The sequence below is a fragment of the Pelecanus crispus genome, chromosome 11, assembly GCF_030463565.1.
Source record: "Pelecanus crispus isolate bPelCri1 chromosome 11, bPelCri1.pri, whole genome shotgun sequence".
NCBI classification, from domain to species: Eukaryota; Metazoa; Chordata; class Aves; order Pelecaniformes; family Pelecanidae; genus Pelecanus; species Pelecanus crispus.
In genome coordinates, this window is record NC_134653.1 from 3,583,459 (window position 1) to 3,601,983 (window position 18,525).

Here is an 18,525-nt window from a genome sequence, read left to right on the forward strand (position 1 = left end):
TAGCATAGAGACTTCAGCTTGTGCAGTTGCGATCCTAATTAAAAGCTTCAGGCTGCCTCCATTGGCAGGTTCAGAATAATGGTCAGAGATGAGCACTGGAAGGGGGAAGCAGGGAAGAGCGAGGGGTTTTGCTTTATCTCATCTGTTTGTGAACAAAGTCAAATTTTAAGAGCATGGTCAACATTGACGTGTAACTTTGAAGCAAAAGTTGCATGGACTGAAAAGGGCTGTGAGAGCAGCTTCTCGAGGACAAACCAGCATTAGCATTTCTTTGTTAGGTGACTTCTGAGCAGGGTGCAAGATGGGTGGTAAAAGTTCCTCTGTTTTTCCCCTGCATTTAAAATAGCATTCCTGTCCTGTCCTGCCCTGCACAGCCTGTTTAGTACGTGGTGGTTACACTGGCATTTCTGACTTGATTTCCTTGTGGTGACATCTCTCGGGTCGGAGCAGGTTGCTTGGGAAGAGGCTTGGCTGGGGGGTGTGTGCACTGAGACTGTTTACACTGAAAACTTTACGCTACTGAACAGCGCCTTCGGAATGCCATAAAATGTGCACGATCTCAGTGGGAGCCGGGAAATACTGATATTGCCATTTGGCAGAGTGTGGAAATGCGGCCATGAGAGTTAGATCTCAGAGGGAAGGTGTGAATGAAAAAATAGCACCATTTTTTCTCCTTTTCTTTGCAGACTAGAGATGAGCTAATGCTTGCGTGCGCATACGCGGTGTCCAAGGTCTGCAGCGTGTCAGGCGTGGAGCGCCAGATTGTCTTTCTTTCTACCAGAACATTTATGCTTTAATTTGGGAAACATGGTGGGAACTGATAGCATCTTGTTTCAGAGACTTTCTGATCATCTTGCTGGCGGTATTGTGTCTCCGTGTGAGACACTAACTCCTGGCCCCTGCTGCGGTGATGAAGTTGGCAATAACGCAGCGCTCGGAGTTGCTCTCGGGGCAGAAGCTGTGCAGGGCACCCTTGGCACCCAGGCTGGGAGTTGCCAGCCCTTTTGTTACGGAATTAAGCTATACCGTAAACTCTTCAGTTCGGTGAGGGGTGGGGCAGGAAGGACTCCTACTCATTGCTTTTTTCCTTGTCTAATTTAACATTTCTTATGTCACCCTGGAATCCTTTGGTCATGTTCCAGAATCCTTGTGTGAACTAGTGCCATTTAGATGCCTTTTGCTGAGGCTGAAAGAGATTGAGGAACTGGTGACTTTTTTTAAAGGGTATTTGCATGCCATTCCTTCACAATTCTGTGATAGTTTCCAAAATCTGTTTAATCTTGTCAGTGGTATCTATTTGCTGTTTGAGGAGGAGCCTCAGAGAAATGCATGGTTTCCAAAATGTCCAATAAATACTGGACAGGTTATTGAGTATTTTTAATTGACTGCATTTAGGCTCTGGTGGGCAGGGATTCCCTTACGGATGAGTGCAGGCAGAGCTCTTTCACCAGAAATCCAGAACCACAACCTGCTGCGTTTTCGTTCTGGAAGAGCTCTGCAGGCTTTCAATTCATTGCAGCGTAATACTGTTCTTCAAACAAATCACACACAAACCCGTATGCCTTCTCTGCAGTCAGTTAACTCCTTTGTAACAGTTGAGAGAGCACTGCAGCGGCAAATCTGGGTCACGCACCCTACAAAGGACAAACGACTACAGATGACGAGCTTGTGGGCTCTCTGTCGCTAAAGAAGAGACTAAAATTAGCTTCTGACTCTTATTCGAATTAAAAATTACCCATGGGGAAAAGAACTAATTCTCAGAAAGACAACTGTTAGGTCTTAAACCCACACAGTCTCAACCACGTATTACTCCAACTAAAGAACAGAAATGCAAAAATAAAAGGGCGGTAACCAAACTTTCTGGGAGAAAGGGGATTTTGCTTGCCCTGGTGTGTCTCAGAAGGGAAATACAAATGAGGTTATTGGGGACCCCAGACGAGTGTTCCTATGCCACCCTCCGTACAGTGCTGCGGCAGCATCTCTTCACTCTATCGTCTCCAAAATATCACAGTTTTTAGCTGTGGAGTAGTGCCAGATACACATTTTGTCAAAAGAAACCTTAACTAAATGGGTTTTACAAGACCAATGAATGAATTGGCTGCTAGCACAACTTTGCGCAGGATCAGCATTTTCCACAAGCATTTGTAAAAAGTGGTAGCGGAACCAGAGAGTACGAATATTGTGAAGTTGCTGCCTGATGCCAAATGTTGACAAGAACACACACATTTGTTAATATAGTTTTAGATTAAGAAAACAAATCACATGCTTCGATTAAGGAATACCCTCTATTTAGGGTGTAATCTCTCATTTTGCAGCACTGTGCTTATACATCCTTTGCAGCTTTGGAGATCACCTTCTCCAGCAGAGCCGATGCAGTGATTTTTTTCTCTCTCAGAATATTAAGGGTTTTGCTCTAATGTTAAATAAAATGTTTTCCTAAGCAGCAAGGACTATATGGAGGTGAAGGCAGATCACATTCTATAGCAATAAAGCCTTATGTACGGTATAAGAACAAAATGCAACTAAAAAAAATGATTGTTACAAGTAGCTTTGCACAAAGATGAATTCCTGTATCCAGAAAACATTAAACAGCTCTGCCTGCACTCTTCCTTAAGAGAGTCCCTGCCTCACCATAGCCTAAATGCAGTAAATTAAAAATACTCAATAACCTGTCCAGTATTTATTGGACATTTTGGAAGCCGTGCATCTCTCTGAGGCTCCTCCTCGAACAGAAAGAGTCTTTGCGGCCAAAGTGAACTCTACCGTGAGCTGGTGATGGCTGAAGAAGACCCAGAGGTGAAGATGGCACAGCCGGGAGTTTTGCAGGCTCCGTTTCCTCCCCGGTGGGTGCGAGCCTGTGCAGTGATCTCCGTGCCTTGCAGCGCTGCCTCTCTGAGTAGGAAGAGAGGCCTGCAAAGAATGGTCTCCTCTTCCATAATGTCCTTTTCCATGGGGTCCTCTCCATTCTGGAGACAGGTGGCTTCTTTTCAGCACTCTCTGCTTGGATTTTGCATAGCTGTCCGGTTTGACTCAGACACTGACTGTCCTTGGTGGAGCTGCTTTAACCACGATTCTGGTGTAGACAAGTCATTGAAACTTGAATTACCCAGACACATAGTTCTTCTCCAAATAATGTCCCATAATTATGGCCTGTGGACATCTATATCCTCAGTCACAGTGATAGAAATGTTAATGGGAAAAACATCATTGGTAAACAGAAAAAGAGATGAGTGAAGTCCTTGGAGCCTGGTGTTCTCAAACAAAATCTGCCTTGTTCTGGGGGACAGATTGGGGTCTGACGTAAAGGATAGTTGGAGAAGATGGTACCTGTGGTTTTGTTTCTGCTTTAAAATGTTTAGAAGGTTTTTTTTCTTGGTTTATTGTACATTTTTAAAATGCATTTGTTTACCCTATTTACCTTCCAACACTGGATGCCAGGGACCTGAGAAAAACCCAGCCTAATTTAGCAGAGAAGGTCTTCTTTGGCTTGAAGGTCCCCTTTTTAGGTGTCTCTGGCGACAGGCTTTACGTTCAACTCGATAGCATCTCTGAATGTGGGTAGCGTAACGCAGATAGGGTTTGAATGCTGCAAGTGAGAAGTGTGAAAAATTCAGGGGATGTTCTAGGCACCACTAGACAGAACTATACTGATTTAGGAGGAAATCCCCAGGAGGAAATAGTTCTTGTCAACTGATTACTTGAAGTTATGGTTGTGCTACTCTTGCAGATGTCTATAAATTAAACTGCCAACAGTTGGCATCTGCCACTGTCACAGTGCTATAGGTCACCCTTCCCATAGAATTTAGTCTGATGCCGGAGTGACTGACTTACCTGCCACGCATTTGAGAGTCAGAGAGCATTTGGGAGTCAGGAGGAAGGCAGATTGTGCTTGGGAGATGCGTACGTAGCCCCAGCGTGGACAGGAGATTGGAGACACAGCATGGGACAGAGAGAAGCCGTGCCCAGCCCCCTGGCAAGCAGATATTGAGGGGCTGTGGTACAAGATTAAAAGAGTCCCAGGCAAAAAGGGGTGCGAATGATATTGTGACCTGAATTGTCATGTACGAAATGTTTTAATGTGCTGGTGGTTCCTTCCATGATGAAATTCTGGACTTCCTTGAATTCTGTCTCCAAGTTGCTATCTTTCCTCCCTCAATTCATGTGGAGATATCTACTAAAACAGGGAGGAGGTCATATTGATTTTGGGGAGATTTTCCTACCTCATAACTTGCCAGTAATGCAGCATCTGAGAAGTTTAAATTGGAATTAGCTGACATTTTCCTACTCTTCCATGAATTCAGGAGTCTTTGAAGAACAGCCCATCTATGTGGGTTGAAGGTAGTGAGCTTGAGAGATAATTGATTCTGTCTGGAAACCTCCTTGCTGATGCCTAAAACCAGGAGGGAAGGTTTGACATTGTTTACAGTGGGGACCTTCATTTTTTTTCTTTCTTTCTTTCTTTTACTGGATAGTTTCAGCTCACAGTAACTGAAGATGGATTGAAGTATAATACCTAATCAGGAAGATGCAAAAAGATTTATTTTTCTTTACTTCACAGAAAAGGCCACAGATGGCTCTCTGCAGAGCGAAGACTGGACACTTAACATGGAGATCTGTGACATTATCAACGAGACAGAAGAAGGGTATGTGCTGTTTCAGCAAACTTTGAAAGGTTCATGAACACAATCTTCATCCAGTCGCACTCAGACTGTGAGGAGGTGCAGTGAGTCTGGGGACAGATGCTCATAGTTTGAATGTAGTTTGCATATGAGTTGCTTGGTTTTCCTCCTCCTTAGACATTTCAGCAAACTACTGTGTTGCGCAGCACTTTCTGCAGTCGGTCTCTGCTTGGGAGGGCTGGCATGAAAAATGTCTCGCAGGAGAGGGTACTGAGTTTGTACTTCTGGGGTTCTTGTTTTCAGCAGGTGTCTCTCTCTGCAGTACTGCAATGCTATTCATTTCAGCCATTTGAATAGAGCGCTTCTCTGATACATCTCCTTCAGCATCAGAAAAGCTGTGCTGCTTGCAGTTTGAAGGAGAACTGATCACTGGTCTTACACCCTGGGCCTTTTTCTGAGTGGTCAGTCTTTCCTGCTTGATCAACATCCTGCCTTTTTGGAGGCCTTGGGCTTTGCTCTGGTCTTGACTTCTGTGATATCTTGTCTCCTCGCATAATTCTACATGACCGTAGTTTGGTTGTAGTCAAGTAATGTGAAGTGAACACACATGCTTATGTCCAGCTGGAAATAGTAAAGGATTCCTGTTCCCACAGTATATGGCATGTGAAAAGCGTGTGTGAGCTGTCTTTTAAAAATGGTGTGTTTCTCCTTCAGTCCAAAGGATGCCATTCGAGCACTGAAGAAGAGGCTGAATGGAAACAAAAATTACAGAGAGGTCATGCTGGCGTTGACGGTGAGTGGGGGCAGGCTGGAATGCCTCAAAAGGGCAGAACCCTTTTGTCATTTTCCTTTTCCTGGCACTCTCTTGAATGCACGCGCTATTTGCTTTAACGGCCACTGCTCTGCCCTTTTCCTCTCTCCCATTGCCTCCTCACTTCCTTGGGGAGAGTTGCTGGGAGCTTTGCAGAGCGTTTTTCTGACTCAATTGATTTCTGATTTTTTCTGGTCTCTTGCTCATCCCATGTACTGACTGAGGAAAGTTAAAGTAGCCCAAAAGGGTCTGTGTGCCCTTTGGGGCTTTCCCTTCTACTTTCATCTCCCTGTGTCCTAGTGTTTCTCCACTCCAGGACAACAGCCATGGGCACATCTGCAAGTGAGGATGATGAACTTGACATATTTTCAGCTTCATAAGTAGCTGATACACAGTCTCCCTTGTGAATGGATCTCTGTAGGAGACTCAAATTAATTTATGCTGATCTAATTTCACTCAATAAAGTGTAAATTGTATTCTGTGCGTTTAGGCAACACTGCTAAGGTGTGAGATAATTTGCCAGTGACCTTTCCTACTGATGACTTTAGCTAGGGGTTTCCTGGGTGATGCAGCAGTCCTGAACGCGCGGTGCTGGGCAGGCTCTGCGCCACAGCACTCTGAGGAATGAGCAGCAGTAACTAGATCGAGTTATACTGCTGTGGGTAGGTGATCTGTATGATTCTTTCACGCAGCTCTTGTTGCATCTCCCTGACGAAGCGTGACTGTACTTTCTGTCTTCTTGCCATTTCCTATCCTGGATTGTCATTTTGACAGATTACCAAAGACCAAACCATGAGATTATCCATTGTGCAGGAAAGAGTGAAATTCATCAGGAATGAGTCCATGTCATCAGGGCTGATGAAAGTAGCTGAAGTAGGAGAGTAATTACAGACTCCTCAGATACAGAGTCACAGCAGTTATTAGGCATGGCTGTAAGGAGAAGTGACGCATTGGATTTATCTCCATGCTAATCATGTTCTTCAGAGAAAAATCAACAGCTGTTCTTCCATGGCAGTTGAATGGCAAGTAGAGGGTGCCTCTAGCTAGGTTGCAGGGGGAAAATGTGTCAAAGTATAACCTGTCAGAGCATTCACAAGGGAGTGTTTTGAATGAGTGAAGATCATTCACCTGAATTCCCAACTCTAAAACATGGCTTATAGCTCAGAGCAAGCGGGTCCAGCTGTGTTCCGGGTACATAGGAAATGGTGGAGTGCCACAGCATGATAATATCTCACTGTGACAGGATGTCCTCTGTCTTACCTGCTCTTGATATGATGCTGTGCACTTAGCTGTTCAGCTGTGCAGGTTGGAAAGCTCTGCTTTGAAGAGGAAGAAACTTTATATTTTTTTACCTTGAAAACAGGCAAAGGGTAGATCACAAAAGTGCCCAATATGTTAATGGTGGGTGAGGTACATCTAGATGTGTGCGTAGAGAAGGAAGCTTTTTGGTGAAATTGGGGAAGAAAAGAAGAATGAAGAGTACAAGTGTGATTTCTCCTCTGCCTTCTCTCACTCCCATCAAAAGTTTTAAAATTAAAAAAAAAAGCAAAATCAGAAACCAACCACATAGGTGCTGCGTGTGTGATCAAGCTTTGCCCCAACAATGAATGTTTTTTTGTGTGTGTAGGTGTTGGAGACCTGTGTGAAGAACTGTGGCCATCGCTTTCATGTCTTAGTGGCAAACCGTGACTTCATAGATGGTGTTCTGGTGAAAATCATCTCGCCCAAGAATAATCCCCCCACTATTGTACAGGATAAAGTACTAGCGCTAATTCAGGTACACAGCTTGTCTCTGCTTCCATATGTTGCTGCCTGAAATAAGGACTGTCTGCTTCGGTGCTACGCATCGCTAAACATGCTGTCATCATTAAAAATGTGGCGAGTTTTTTATATGTAAAAACAAACAATATATCCAGATTGGCAGGGAAGAGCAGACACACACATGCATAGATATTTCATCTGGGGAGAAGTGTCTGGATTCTAGTTAGAGAGGTACCACTCTAAAGCAAGAGGACTTAATAAAAGATAAATGGATGGCTTTGCAATTTAACAGTCAAATCTAGAAGCTGGAGACCTGCTTCTGTGATGGGCTTGTCATCTGAGGCCAGGAAATTTTAGAGGATCGCACTTTTGCTGTCAGTTGCAGAACACTTACCTTTCTGTGTCTGTTTCCCTGACCGTAAAATGGAGCTGTTTCCCTCCATTAGAAAGCATTCTGAATTCCTTTTAAAGGTGGTTATAGAAAAGGTAAATGACCATATAGGAGTTAAAATGGTTTTGGTGTCTTTTCTGTTGTGCAGTAAGTGCGCTGTCAGATCCCTGCCTGCAGTGGGGAAGCTCCGACGTAGGCCTGTCTGCCACTTCTCCTTCTGTGCAGCATAACAATAAACAGCCATGTTAATTCCACAAACCATTAGCAACACATGAGGAAACGCTGGTGCCTGCCTGGAGGAAATCTGACAATTATAGGAAGCTTTATCACTACGCTCCTACAGGCTATTGCATACACCAGAGACTAAAAGACACTGCGTATTTAAAATGATATAAACCTGCTGCAGTGTTTCTTGTGGGAAGGTATTTACAAATGCACAGCATAGTTTTCCAGATATACTTCTGATTTTTGTGGCAAAGCATGCTGTTGAATTCCTGCTGGTTTATTTATTATTTGGGTACACAGATAGGACATCGTTAGAACATGACAATGTAAATAAGTGATTTCCGAAGAGGAAGTAGGCTGGGTGGGGAAATTAGGTGGGCATTGCATTGGGGTCTGTGGGGTCCCTTTATTTCTGGTCTGCGATCTCAAGGCTTTTTAAAAAAATTGCACAAAATTAATTAAATTATTAAAAGCAATTCTTGCACGTCTGACTGAGCCCTTGGGTGTCTGCCTGCTTTGGTGGGAGAGCTGATGCATGTGGTGACCAGGAGATGAGGTTAAATACTGTCCCATAAAGAGAAACTGTGCATGTTTCCATACTGTTTGCTGTGCTCCTACAGTGTTTTAGAGGATGTTGGTTATGCTGGGTCCTGGATTTACGTGGATTCCCAGTCATCAATGCAACTAAGATCAAGTGTTTGTAACATAACCAAAAAGCCGCTGTCATCGCCTCAGTGTATTAAATGGAGCTGTATCTGAGTAGACTTAGTGCAGTAGAGCTAAAAGCCTCACTCTGGGTACTAAATGCCTTTTGGTATAAAAAGCCTGAGAATTATGAAAGTTGCCTGTGGGTGGGTTCTGTTAGTGTCTCTTTAGCTGGAGGTGGTAGGGGACTTCGTTTTCCAGATTGCCTGACGAGTTTGGAAAAGTGATTGCAGTCACTCATTTCAGCTGCCTTATTGACACGCACACCCAAAATATCCCGTCCTTCATGGCCACTTTGCTCAGCTTCGACTTTGCTCTTTAGAGCTCCCTGCAGTTGGAGTTAACAACTCCGTTCCAGGGGGCTGATCTCTTCTCAGCTCTGCTCCACTAACATTACATTTATCCCCTTCTGTAGGCTTTTTACAATTTTATATCGGGGAATTAATAAGAACAGAAATGAGAGGATTAATAGCAACTGGAAGCATGGAAAAAAGCTGTACAAACAGCACATGTCTTCAACCATACAGCTCTTGGACTCCTGGGCCTTTCTGTAGCAAGGGTAGATAAAGCTGCCATCCAATTTCTTATCTAGAGACTTGACTGTTTTGAGATATTGGGCATCTTGCGTCTCACTTTCTTAACCTATTTCCCAGTGTACATGAATTAGCATGTATTACATCTTGCTCATCCTTCCTTCTTGCTAAAAGGCCTTGGAAATATTCCTTATTGCTGTGCCTCTGGTAAGAGCTTGCATATCGCCTCAGAGTTCATATCACCTTGCTGCCCAGTAGCTGAGCACTGTCATCAAAGATGAATCACGAGGAGACTTTTAGTGGCACAGCAAATTCTTTTGAAGCTACATGTGTTAAAAAGTGTCCGACACTGGAAAAATTGTCTTGTGATGGTCACTGATTTAGGGGCCAGATTTGCAACGGTATTTAATTAACCTGTTTGGGCACACTGAGGCGCCAAGTGGGATTTATACAGCAGCATCCTTAATAACCTTTGATAATCTTGACCAAAGCCTTAGAAGACCTGAATTCTCTCTCACCTCTGTCATGCACTTGTTTGGACAATGGGCAAGTCTCCTAAGCTCTGTGTGTAGCTCCTTATCCATAAGGTAGAGCTACTATTACTGTTGCCTAGTTGAATTGTAAGTTGTCTAGGACAGGGATTGTCTTACAGTGTGCGTAGGCAGCACTTAAGGCAATAGCACCCAGTCCTGGTTGTGACCTCGGAGAGACACACTAATGTAGATAATGCTCCCAGCTCAGGTGAAGAAGAATACAAATTAAAGTGTCTCCTTTCTTCAGGGAGGAGAGTTGCAGAAGAGAGAATATATTAAAAAGGTAGAGTGCAAATGAAGTGGGTTCACTACAACAAAATCTGTAGGAAGCCCATGAAAGAGAGGATCATAGAATCATGGAATGCTTTGGGTTGGAAGGGACCTTTAGAGGCCATCCAGCCCAACCCCCTGCAGTGACAGGGACAGCTTTAACCAGATCAGGGTGCTCACAGCCCCGTCCAACCTGACCTGGAACGTTTCTGGGGATGGGGCTTCCACTACCTCTCTGGGCAACCTGTGCCAGTGCTTCACCACCCTCATTGTAAAAACTTCTTCCTTATGTCTAGTCTAAATCTATTCTTTAGTTTAAAACCATTACTCCTTGTCCTGGAGGATGCATTAGTACATCCTTCTGGGCAAACAAGCCTCATTAAAAGTTGGGGGCAGCAGCGCAGCGGACTTCTGCCTTTAATTCTTTTGCGTGATTATTAAATGCAGCATCCCTTGCCTAACATTTTTCATTCTTACTTGCAGATAGAGTTGAAGTGGGGAGCACCACTATGTAGAAGCATCATTCAGATGACTTCTTATGTAAATTGAAAATGCAGAGAAAGTGCAAGGGTAGAGTTACTTGTACAGTCAATATCTCCATCAGAATTAGGAATGGTTTCGGAAGGTCAGTTCCAAGGAAACAGAATGGCTCTTTGCAGTTGGAGCTGTTTTTTCTGGCTCAGATAGGGCTGTTTGGACTTGCACTGCATTGGAACAGTTGATGCAGTTAATTTACTCTTAACAAAGCTGAGAAGCAAACCCAGAATTGTTGGCTTGAACTGATAACGGATTGTCTCCTGGGCACATAGGGTAGGAAATGCTCTTTCTTAGAATTGAACAGAATAGGAATGCAAGTTAAATATTGATATTATTTCTTATCTTGTTTTGCTATCTCTGATTTCTCTCCTCTCAAATAGAAAAAGTGGTTAAAAACAGCTTTTAAAATAAAAATAGTCAAAGAACTAGTGTAAAAGTGATGACTAAATGAATTAAGTTCAGAGCCCACACACATGTCTCGCAGTATTTCTGGATCCAGCGCACTGGTACTTTGCCTCACATATGTAGGGGCTTGGGGAATGCTTAATTTCTGACTGAGTCATAATATTTCAATTTTTCCTTCCCCTAAATTTTTAATACTTGGCTAATTTCCAGCAAAAGTGAAAGGGGTAGAGGCTTTCTAGATATTACGCTCCCAGCAGCTTCATGAGTACAGGAGGCAGGCTAGCGAAGAGAAACACTTAGCACTCCCACTGAAGGAAAAGCTCAAATGTGAACTAAGTCTTTTTAGACACGGGAGAATTCATGCGGGAGAGATATTACAAGTGTTCTGCCTGTGGGAAATTCTCCCTTTAAACTTGTTCTTTCTGGCACACCGGGGTGTCTAAAGTGTTGGATATGCTCTGTAAGAACCCAGGCTTCATTAGTTCTGCTGTTCATGGGACATGCATGTTTCACAAAATAAGAACCTCAGAAACCACCTTTTTTATTTAAGTTTGGTCCAAATAAAATACTGAAGAAGATGTGACAGCTGTGGTTTTTTCTTTGGCAACAAATGAGGGTGTTTCACGAAGTAAATTGAGGTTACCTAAGGTTATTGTATGACTTTATGAATTTTGCTTAGATCAATTTAATCTTTCACACAGACTTTCTGGTGGGTCACTGGCCATAGAATATGCAAGAAAAGATCAGCATGCAATCACTGCTAAGTAGGGGAGATTGGAAGAGGTTTGCGTTTGCATTTACAGATTTTGATGATGTCAGGGTCTAGACATAGCTATTGTGCGCTTGGTTCCTGTCTATTTTATATTTGAATAAAGTATGTACGTGACTGTCTTAATAATATTTGCAGGATCTTTTAGACCAGGTCTAATGATTACAGCTTCCCTTTGAAGCTGAAATATGTGAAAGCTTTTGTAGTCAGTATCTGAGGTCAGGGTGGAGCTGGAACTTCATTTGGAAGCTTTATGGATAATCCCTCATGTTTTCCAGGCTTGGGCTGATGCCTTTCGAAGTAGCCCTGATTTAACTGGAGTAGTGCACATATATGAAGAACTCAAGAGGAAAGGCATAGAGTTTCCCATGGCAGATCTTGATGCTCTGTCTCCTATACACACACCACAGAGGGTAAGCTGCAGCGTTGCAATTGCAGGGGTATTTTCCCAAGACATCTGAATAGTTGGGTAACTACTCTCCTTTCCCCTCCTGTTTCTCTGAATTTGGCTCATTTTCTCACTCCTGGATGGACTTTTTTTAATAGTGAAAGGGCATGTAGTAGAAGCATAATGCAGCTGCATTTGACAGGCTGATAAGCTAATGGAATCTCTTCCCTTGAGTCAAACATCAATCTGAGAAGAGAAAAGAGTTTGGAGGAGGTTTGTACACTTGTCTTGTACCACAAAGCCACCAGACAAATGCAACTTGCTCAGAGAGAGTCCAGCAGGATATATGATTAAGATTTACTTTTTTTTCTTAAAAGTATGGTTGTTTCTGTTGGTGATAACCCCAAACCAAGGCCTGCCTGTCTTTCAAAGGTGTACAGAGTCTGAATCTGTCACTGATCCCATGGTAACGCGAGATCTTTACACCTTGTGAAAAGTTAGGTCTGTAAAGTTGACAGAACTGCTGCTAGGAAGTAACTTAATGATCACAGGCGTTCTGGTTATTCACTCTGAAAACTGAAGTTAATGAATCTTTGAAGTGGTAAATGCAAGTGATCAAGGACTGAAAGATTACAGTTTGTGTGCCAAGATTAATTAAATCCAGTATCGATGTATCACATTGTTTTTTGTAAGCCTGCAACATAATTCCTTGTTTATAATTATTTATCTTTGGCTCTTGTTTTTATTTTGCTTCTCACTTTTCTTGTAAAGGTAAATTGTCTTAAATGCATGTGTGTTGGGTCAAAAGATATGGGCATGCATTTTTGTTGTAGCTGTCTGTTTATGGGCTGGCCTGCTGGTCTGTTCTCGTAACCACACTGACCTTTTCCACAAGGTGCAATTATGTTCTATATTTGAATGTATTTGGCCTGAGGTTGCTGACAAAGCAAGTGCCGTCACAATTCAGCTTTTGAACTCCTGTCTTTCTGATGTGGCAGAGTGTTCCTGAAGTTGATCCTGCAGCAAATATGCACAATTCACAGTCTCAGCAAAGGATGAGCACCAGTTCTTATTCTTCATCTTCTCCAACGGCGTATCCTGCTCCTCAGGCCCCAGCTCTGAATGTGACTGGTCCCATCACTGCTAATTCTGAACAGGTATTGGGATGATGAAATGGCTATTCTACCCTTAATTGGTTTAGTGGTGGACTTGGTAGTGTTAGGTTAATGGTTGGACTGGATGACCTTAAAGGTCTTTTCCAACCTAAATGATTCTATGATTCTATGATGATTCTTTTGAGTGAGTCTCTTTCAGCAGGTCAAATTAGAAACCAATTTGCAGAGGAAGTTTCATTTTGACTCTTTTGACTTTGTGTCCTAGGTCTGGTTCTACTTAGTAATCTTTCCTCCTATTATACTGTAAAATCTAGGCTTTACATTTGTATGTATGGCCTCCTAATGGCAGCAGTTAGGAAAACTCAAGAGTCTGATATACCAGTCCACTCAGCGGTTGTGCAGTAGGTTAGCAGTTATTCTCATTAGCCCCCCTCCTTTAAAGGCGCAGAATATCTTGCAGATGAGGAAGTCTCTAACAGGGAGTTAAGTCTGCATCTGTAAGTTTGCATTTGCATCTTGCAAATACCCTAATATAGGATCTTGTTTCTCTCTGCAAAAAGAGTAACTTCAGAGCCAAAGATCCTGCTCAGAAGTTGTACATCTTTCCCCACATCTGAGTGAGGCACCCAAGGTGTACTGCAGCTGAGGTCTGTTTTTCACTGCTGTTTTCAATTGCTTTCCTTCCATACAAGCATAGCACATCTGGGTTTGTGATGATAGTAAGTGGTTCTACAAAGTTCTTTCCTTTTTCTGTTGCTTTTCTAAAATTCTCTCCTGGGTAAACTTTTTCTCTTTACTTTTTTTTTTTTCCCCCCTGTTAGAATGTCTGGAGCCTCAGATATCAAGTCAGACAGAACCAGAGGTATCACAAACTCAGTTCTTGGAAATGATCTGCTTAAACCAGAAGATTATGCAGTTATTTTGCTGTCTTTTTACCACAATTTAGATTGCCCGGCTGCGCAGTGAACTGGATATTGTTCGTGGGAATACAAAAGTGATGTCTGAAATGCTGACAGAAATGGTACCTGGACAAGAGGATTCCTCAGACCTTGAGTTACTCCAGGTAACAGTTTCCTAGCAAATAAGATTCTGATCCTTTCTGTGCTTGAGTTTTTCTGTGGGGGTGGTTTTTGTTGTAGTTCACTGCCTTGGCTTGTTTGTTTTACAAAATTAGTGTGGACTGCGCTTGACCGTGGTTGGTCTCATCACTTGATGTTCTTCATTTGTCAAAGCTTCCAGTGACAAGGATTTCCTAATTTCCCTTGAAACTTGTTCCAGTGCTTTCTTCTCTGTGTAGCTAGAAGCTTTTCCCAATGTTGAATATAAGGTCTCCTTTACCACAAAGCAACTTAAAATTGTGATAGGCTCTGTAAGCCCCGAGCATTTCTGCTTCTTTTACATCCTCCATTATCACTCGTACAGTGGCAAAACACTCCTGGTCACTATGCAAGAAAAAAACACTCCATGTTTTCAGCTGGGCTAAATATTGCCAAGGATCTGTGGGTTCTCTGCCACTCAAAAATCTTATATATGAACTGTTTTTCCAGAAGATGTGCTATAGCTTCTCCTGAAGGTAGTGGCTTAAGGCAGGCGCTCAGGCAAAGTTTCATGCTGTCCAGAGGGTCAGACTGGGTAATCAGAAGGCGTTTCTTTGCTGGAAAGTCTCAATCCAGTGCAGCATTTATTATCTCAAAAGGGAAAACAATTTTAGTTGAACTCATGTCTTGGGCTTCAGACCTATTTCCTCAGGCCGGTGGTAGTGGGGTGTCCTTTTGCCTGAGGAAAGTAATACAGTACCACATGCAACAGCGTGAGGAATACTGTGATCTAGCATTCCAGCTGCTGCCCTTAACATGGTATTTGCCTTTCCATAGCTTCAGAAATAGGCTTCTGTTTTGATCTTCCAGCAGGGAGGATGGGCTCCCACAGCACTACATTTGGAGGAAGGCAGGGAATTGCTCTCTGTGATACATCAGAGTTTGAAATCCATCCAAAAACTGGTCTCTCCCATGCAGCGGTATTGTGTGTTTGTCTCAGAGCCATCATGGCAGCTGATGAGAGGCTTTGCAATAAAGAGCCTTTCAGTTACTGCCCATTTGGGTTGGACTGCTCAAAACAAAAGAAGCTTCCAGGAAACCACGACAGACCAAACCAGCGCAGAACAGTTTGCTTACGTTCAGAAACAACTACTAACATCTTGACTTCGTAACCTTACAGCATAGCTTTAAGGTGAAAGAACTTGATCGTAATGTGGCGTGACAGCAGCGATTCTTTATTCCAACTGGTTCCCTTCTTTGACTGATGCATCCTAAATCTGAATCACAGAGCTGGGGAGAACCTGGTTTTGATCACAAAGAATGGTTAGTCTTTTGAAAGCTGTGAGCCGGGTGCTGCATGCAAGGACTCCTTGCTTTGAGGTTTATATAGCCCTCCTCCTTAAATAATTCCTGACATTTTCTCCAACAATCAAATGTAAACAGCTTGTTAGAGAGCCAGCTCTGAGCAGAATAGATAGGTACTGTCAGCCCTCTTGGAAAGGCAGCAAACAAACCTCTGAAATGTCACAATCTGCTTCTAAAGTGATGGGATCAAAACTGACATTGGAGAACACATTCCTCAAGCTGTTAAGGCAGCTGGATTGCACTAGGTGAAATTTATCCAGAGCTTAGGATGTCAGACCAAGCAAGGAAAACAAACACATTTTTGCTTTCATCCCGAAGGTTGTGTACCAACAAGTCATCCTTGTTTAGTGCTGAATTTTTGCTGTGAAGTGGAGCTGGGGGGCGGGTGGAAGATGACAGAGGGACATGATTTAGTTGAAATGTCAGTGCTGATTGAAGTAAAACCGAGGGCCTAATCAGTGGTGCCATGCCATATGTCACGTTTCTTCTTGTAGTTCCTCCTCAACATACCATTTTTGACCTTTGGTCTTGAGTCCTTTCAGGAGTAAAGAATTCTGCTAAGTAATTGGTGATGGAAGAGATGTCCTGGAAGCATGAGAACTCCCAGTTTAAGCAAACTCAAACCTAGATTTCTTGGCATGAGAGACTTCTAAAATAAATGCCCTTACTCTACACGCTTTAAAATTTTCTTCTGAAGCTCTCCGGTGCCTTTTTGCAGTCTCTTGTCTGTGGATGTGTTCAGTTGAAGGGAGTGTTTCTGTGTATAGTTCAATACTGAAATGTGTGTGGAGTGCTCATCTTTTCATACTCCTGCTCCTTGTTTTGTGTTCACACTCATGTTCTCAGTAGTTGGTAAATTCTGTGTCCCCAACCCTTCTCTTCCTGCTGTGTCACACACACTTAGCTACTTGTGGTATCCATGATGAACTTTCTTCCCCACTTGTTCCACCAAGTGCATCTTTTAGTTTTTAAGGATGATAGTGCCAAAAAGAGCAGATTGAATTTTCCTTGAAAGCTCTCTTCTGGAAAAGCTGTTGTATTAACATGTTTTATTCTTAAAACAGATCACTAAAATACAGATATTTATTTTCTGAAGTGCTCAGAGTTAAAGAAGAATCAGGATGTTGAATTGTAAATAGGCTCTCAAGGTTTTATGCCATCGTCTCTTGAAGGGCATGTTTGATTAGATGTGCTTTTGGGTGACATTTAATCATGCAAAGATAGACTTGTCTTAGTGTTTCTCAGCTGGGGGATACGTTTGGCTGTGAACAGAGCTCAACTAAATCTGCTTATTGCTAGCTGCTTATCAGAATGTGTGTGCACAACGCATTCCTCCTAGGAACTGAACCGAACCTGTAGAGCTATGCAGCAGAGAATTGTGGAGCTTATCTCACGAGTGTCCAATGAAGAAGTCACAGAGGAACTGCTGCATGTGAATGATGATTTAAATAACGTCTTCCTCAGATACGAAAGGTGGGGCACCTTTTCCATTAACTGTTTGCATTCGTTCTGGGTTTTCACTTAAGTGTAAAATAGGTCAGTTGACAAGAGTTGGCCTTCTGAGCCAATGGTCCAACATAACAAAACGCAGAGAACTAAGCCACTGAAAGCATTGAAAAAGTCTTTTTGTGGTCTTCTGTGGTAACATTCCTGTTTCAGTTGTTTCCTTTAATGCTATGGTTTTTTGGGTTTGGTTTTTTTTTTGGTCCTAGCCATTGAATTTTTGTGGGGCATATCTGTAAAACGCAGGGCAGCTTTGTGCAAAACTCTCTCAGCTAGCAGAGACTTGAGTCTGCAAGTCCCTGTTGTGCAGTGCTCTACAAATGTAGGGACTTGGGACCGAAAATAGCACAGCCACAGTCACTAGTTCCACTTGCTAGCCTGGGCTCTGCACAAATGCTTGTGCTGCTTCCTGGCTTAGGGAGGCTCCCGTGAGCTCTTTGTGTCTTCTGATCTCTGGGCTTTCTAGTTCCAGTACTGGTGCAAGGGGAGCTGCCTGAGGTGGGTGTGACTTCATGCATGTAAGGGTTTTGTTTTTAAGTAACACTTAAAATCTTGAAAAAATCCTGTCCTGCGCAGAGCTGAGGTTTTGCAGAGTTGCTCTGTGGGAATCATCCCCAGGGGCGGGACTTGGGTCGTAGGACTTTCGACATGTTAGACAAAGGCGCTGTCAGCCACATCTGCTGCATTAGGTGACATGTGATACAGCAGTCTTGGGAAAGTTTAATCTTCCCCTTAATGACAGGCCCGGGGAGTGAGGCACTAAAGAGTACCCTTTGTTCCTTGCTCTTAGCACAGGGCTTTGTTTCTCAAGCCTTTAAAAATATATTAGACTCTGGATCTGTGAATCTGTGCTGTCACGGCAAAGGCTGGAAAGAAGACTCGGTGGCCTCGATTTTGTCTTTGATTTAGTCGTTCAGAGGAGATTGGGGCAAACTTTGAAACAAATGCTGGCTTTTTATGTGAAATGGAATGTTTCATGCACGAGCATGATTCCACAAGTGGCAGAGCGTAACTGTCACTAAGGCTTAGTCTGGTCACCCTTAATATTTTTTCTATTTTCCTCCACCTGCGACTTTGCTGGCTGGGGCTAATGTATTTGTAGTCATTATACACTGAATGGTGAGCTGAATGATGTTAGCAAGCTATTTGTGGTAGAATAGCTGCACGGGTCTGAGCGTTTCAATAAATTCCAGTTCCTCCTCTGCTATTCCAAAAGCTCTGCCTTCATCGCATTGATTTCTAGTATGGGTACCAGGCTTTGTCAGTGACTCAAGCAGGAGCTCTGGCCTTTGCTGTGAAGCTTTGGATGTAAACGAACGTGTGGTTCATAAGGCTTTTGGGTGAGAAATACGAGGTGGGAGGTGTCTTAGGTTTCTAGCTAAGGGAGCTGGATTTCCAGTAATAGTAGACACCCACAGTTCCCTAAAATTGACATTTGGGCCTGAATTTGGTTTTGCTGCCTTTTAAGTCTGCATTTTCCTCTGTTACATTAAGAAAACATTTTTGTTTCCTTGAGATTCCCTGTTGTATTTTGTCCATCTGGGAGAAAACCCACAGG

The 18,525-nt window shown here is 43.0% G+C and overlaps 1 protein-coding gene across 4 annotated transcripts in view; it reads left to right on the forward strand.

Moving 5' to 3' along the window:
- Positions 1–18,525, forward strand: part of TOM1L2 (target of myb1 like 2 membrane trafficking protein) — a 54,251-nt gene that overhangs the window by 15,756 nt on the left and 19,970 nt on the right. For 3 of the 4 annotated variants that reach the window (XM_075718402.1, XM_075718405.1, XM_075718404.1), the window contains 7 exons: positions 4,559–4,643; positions 5,334–5,412; positions 7,058–7,207; positions 11,838–11,972; positions 12,946–13,104; positions 14,009–14,125; positions 16,804–16,937. In XM_075718402.1, the coding sequence (XP_075574517.1) occupies positions 4,559–4,643; positions 5,334–5,412; positions 7,058–7,207; positions 11,838–11,972; positions 12,946–13,104; positions 14,009–14,125; positions 16,804–16,937 (859 nt within the window). Of the gene's footprint in view, positions 1–4,558; positions 4,644–5,333; positions 5,413–7,057; positions 7,208–11,837; positions 11,973–12,945; positions 13,105–14,008; positions 14,126–16,803; positions 16,938–18,525 lie in introns of those variants that run through there. The other variant, XM_009493776.2, reaches the window with a different exon arrangement.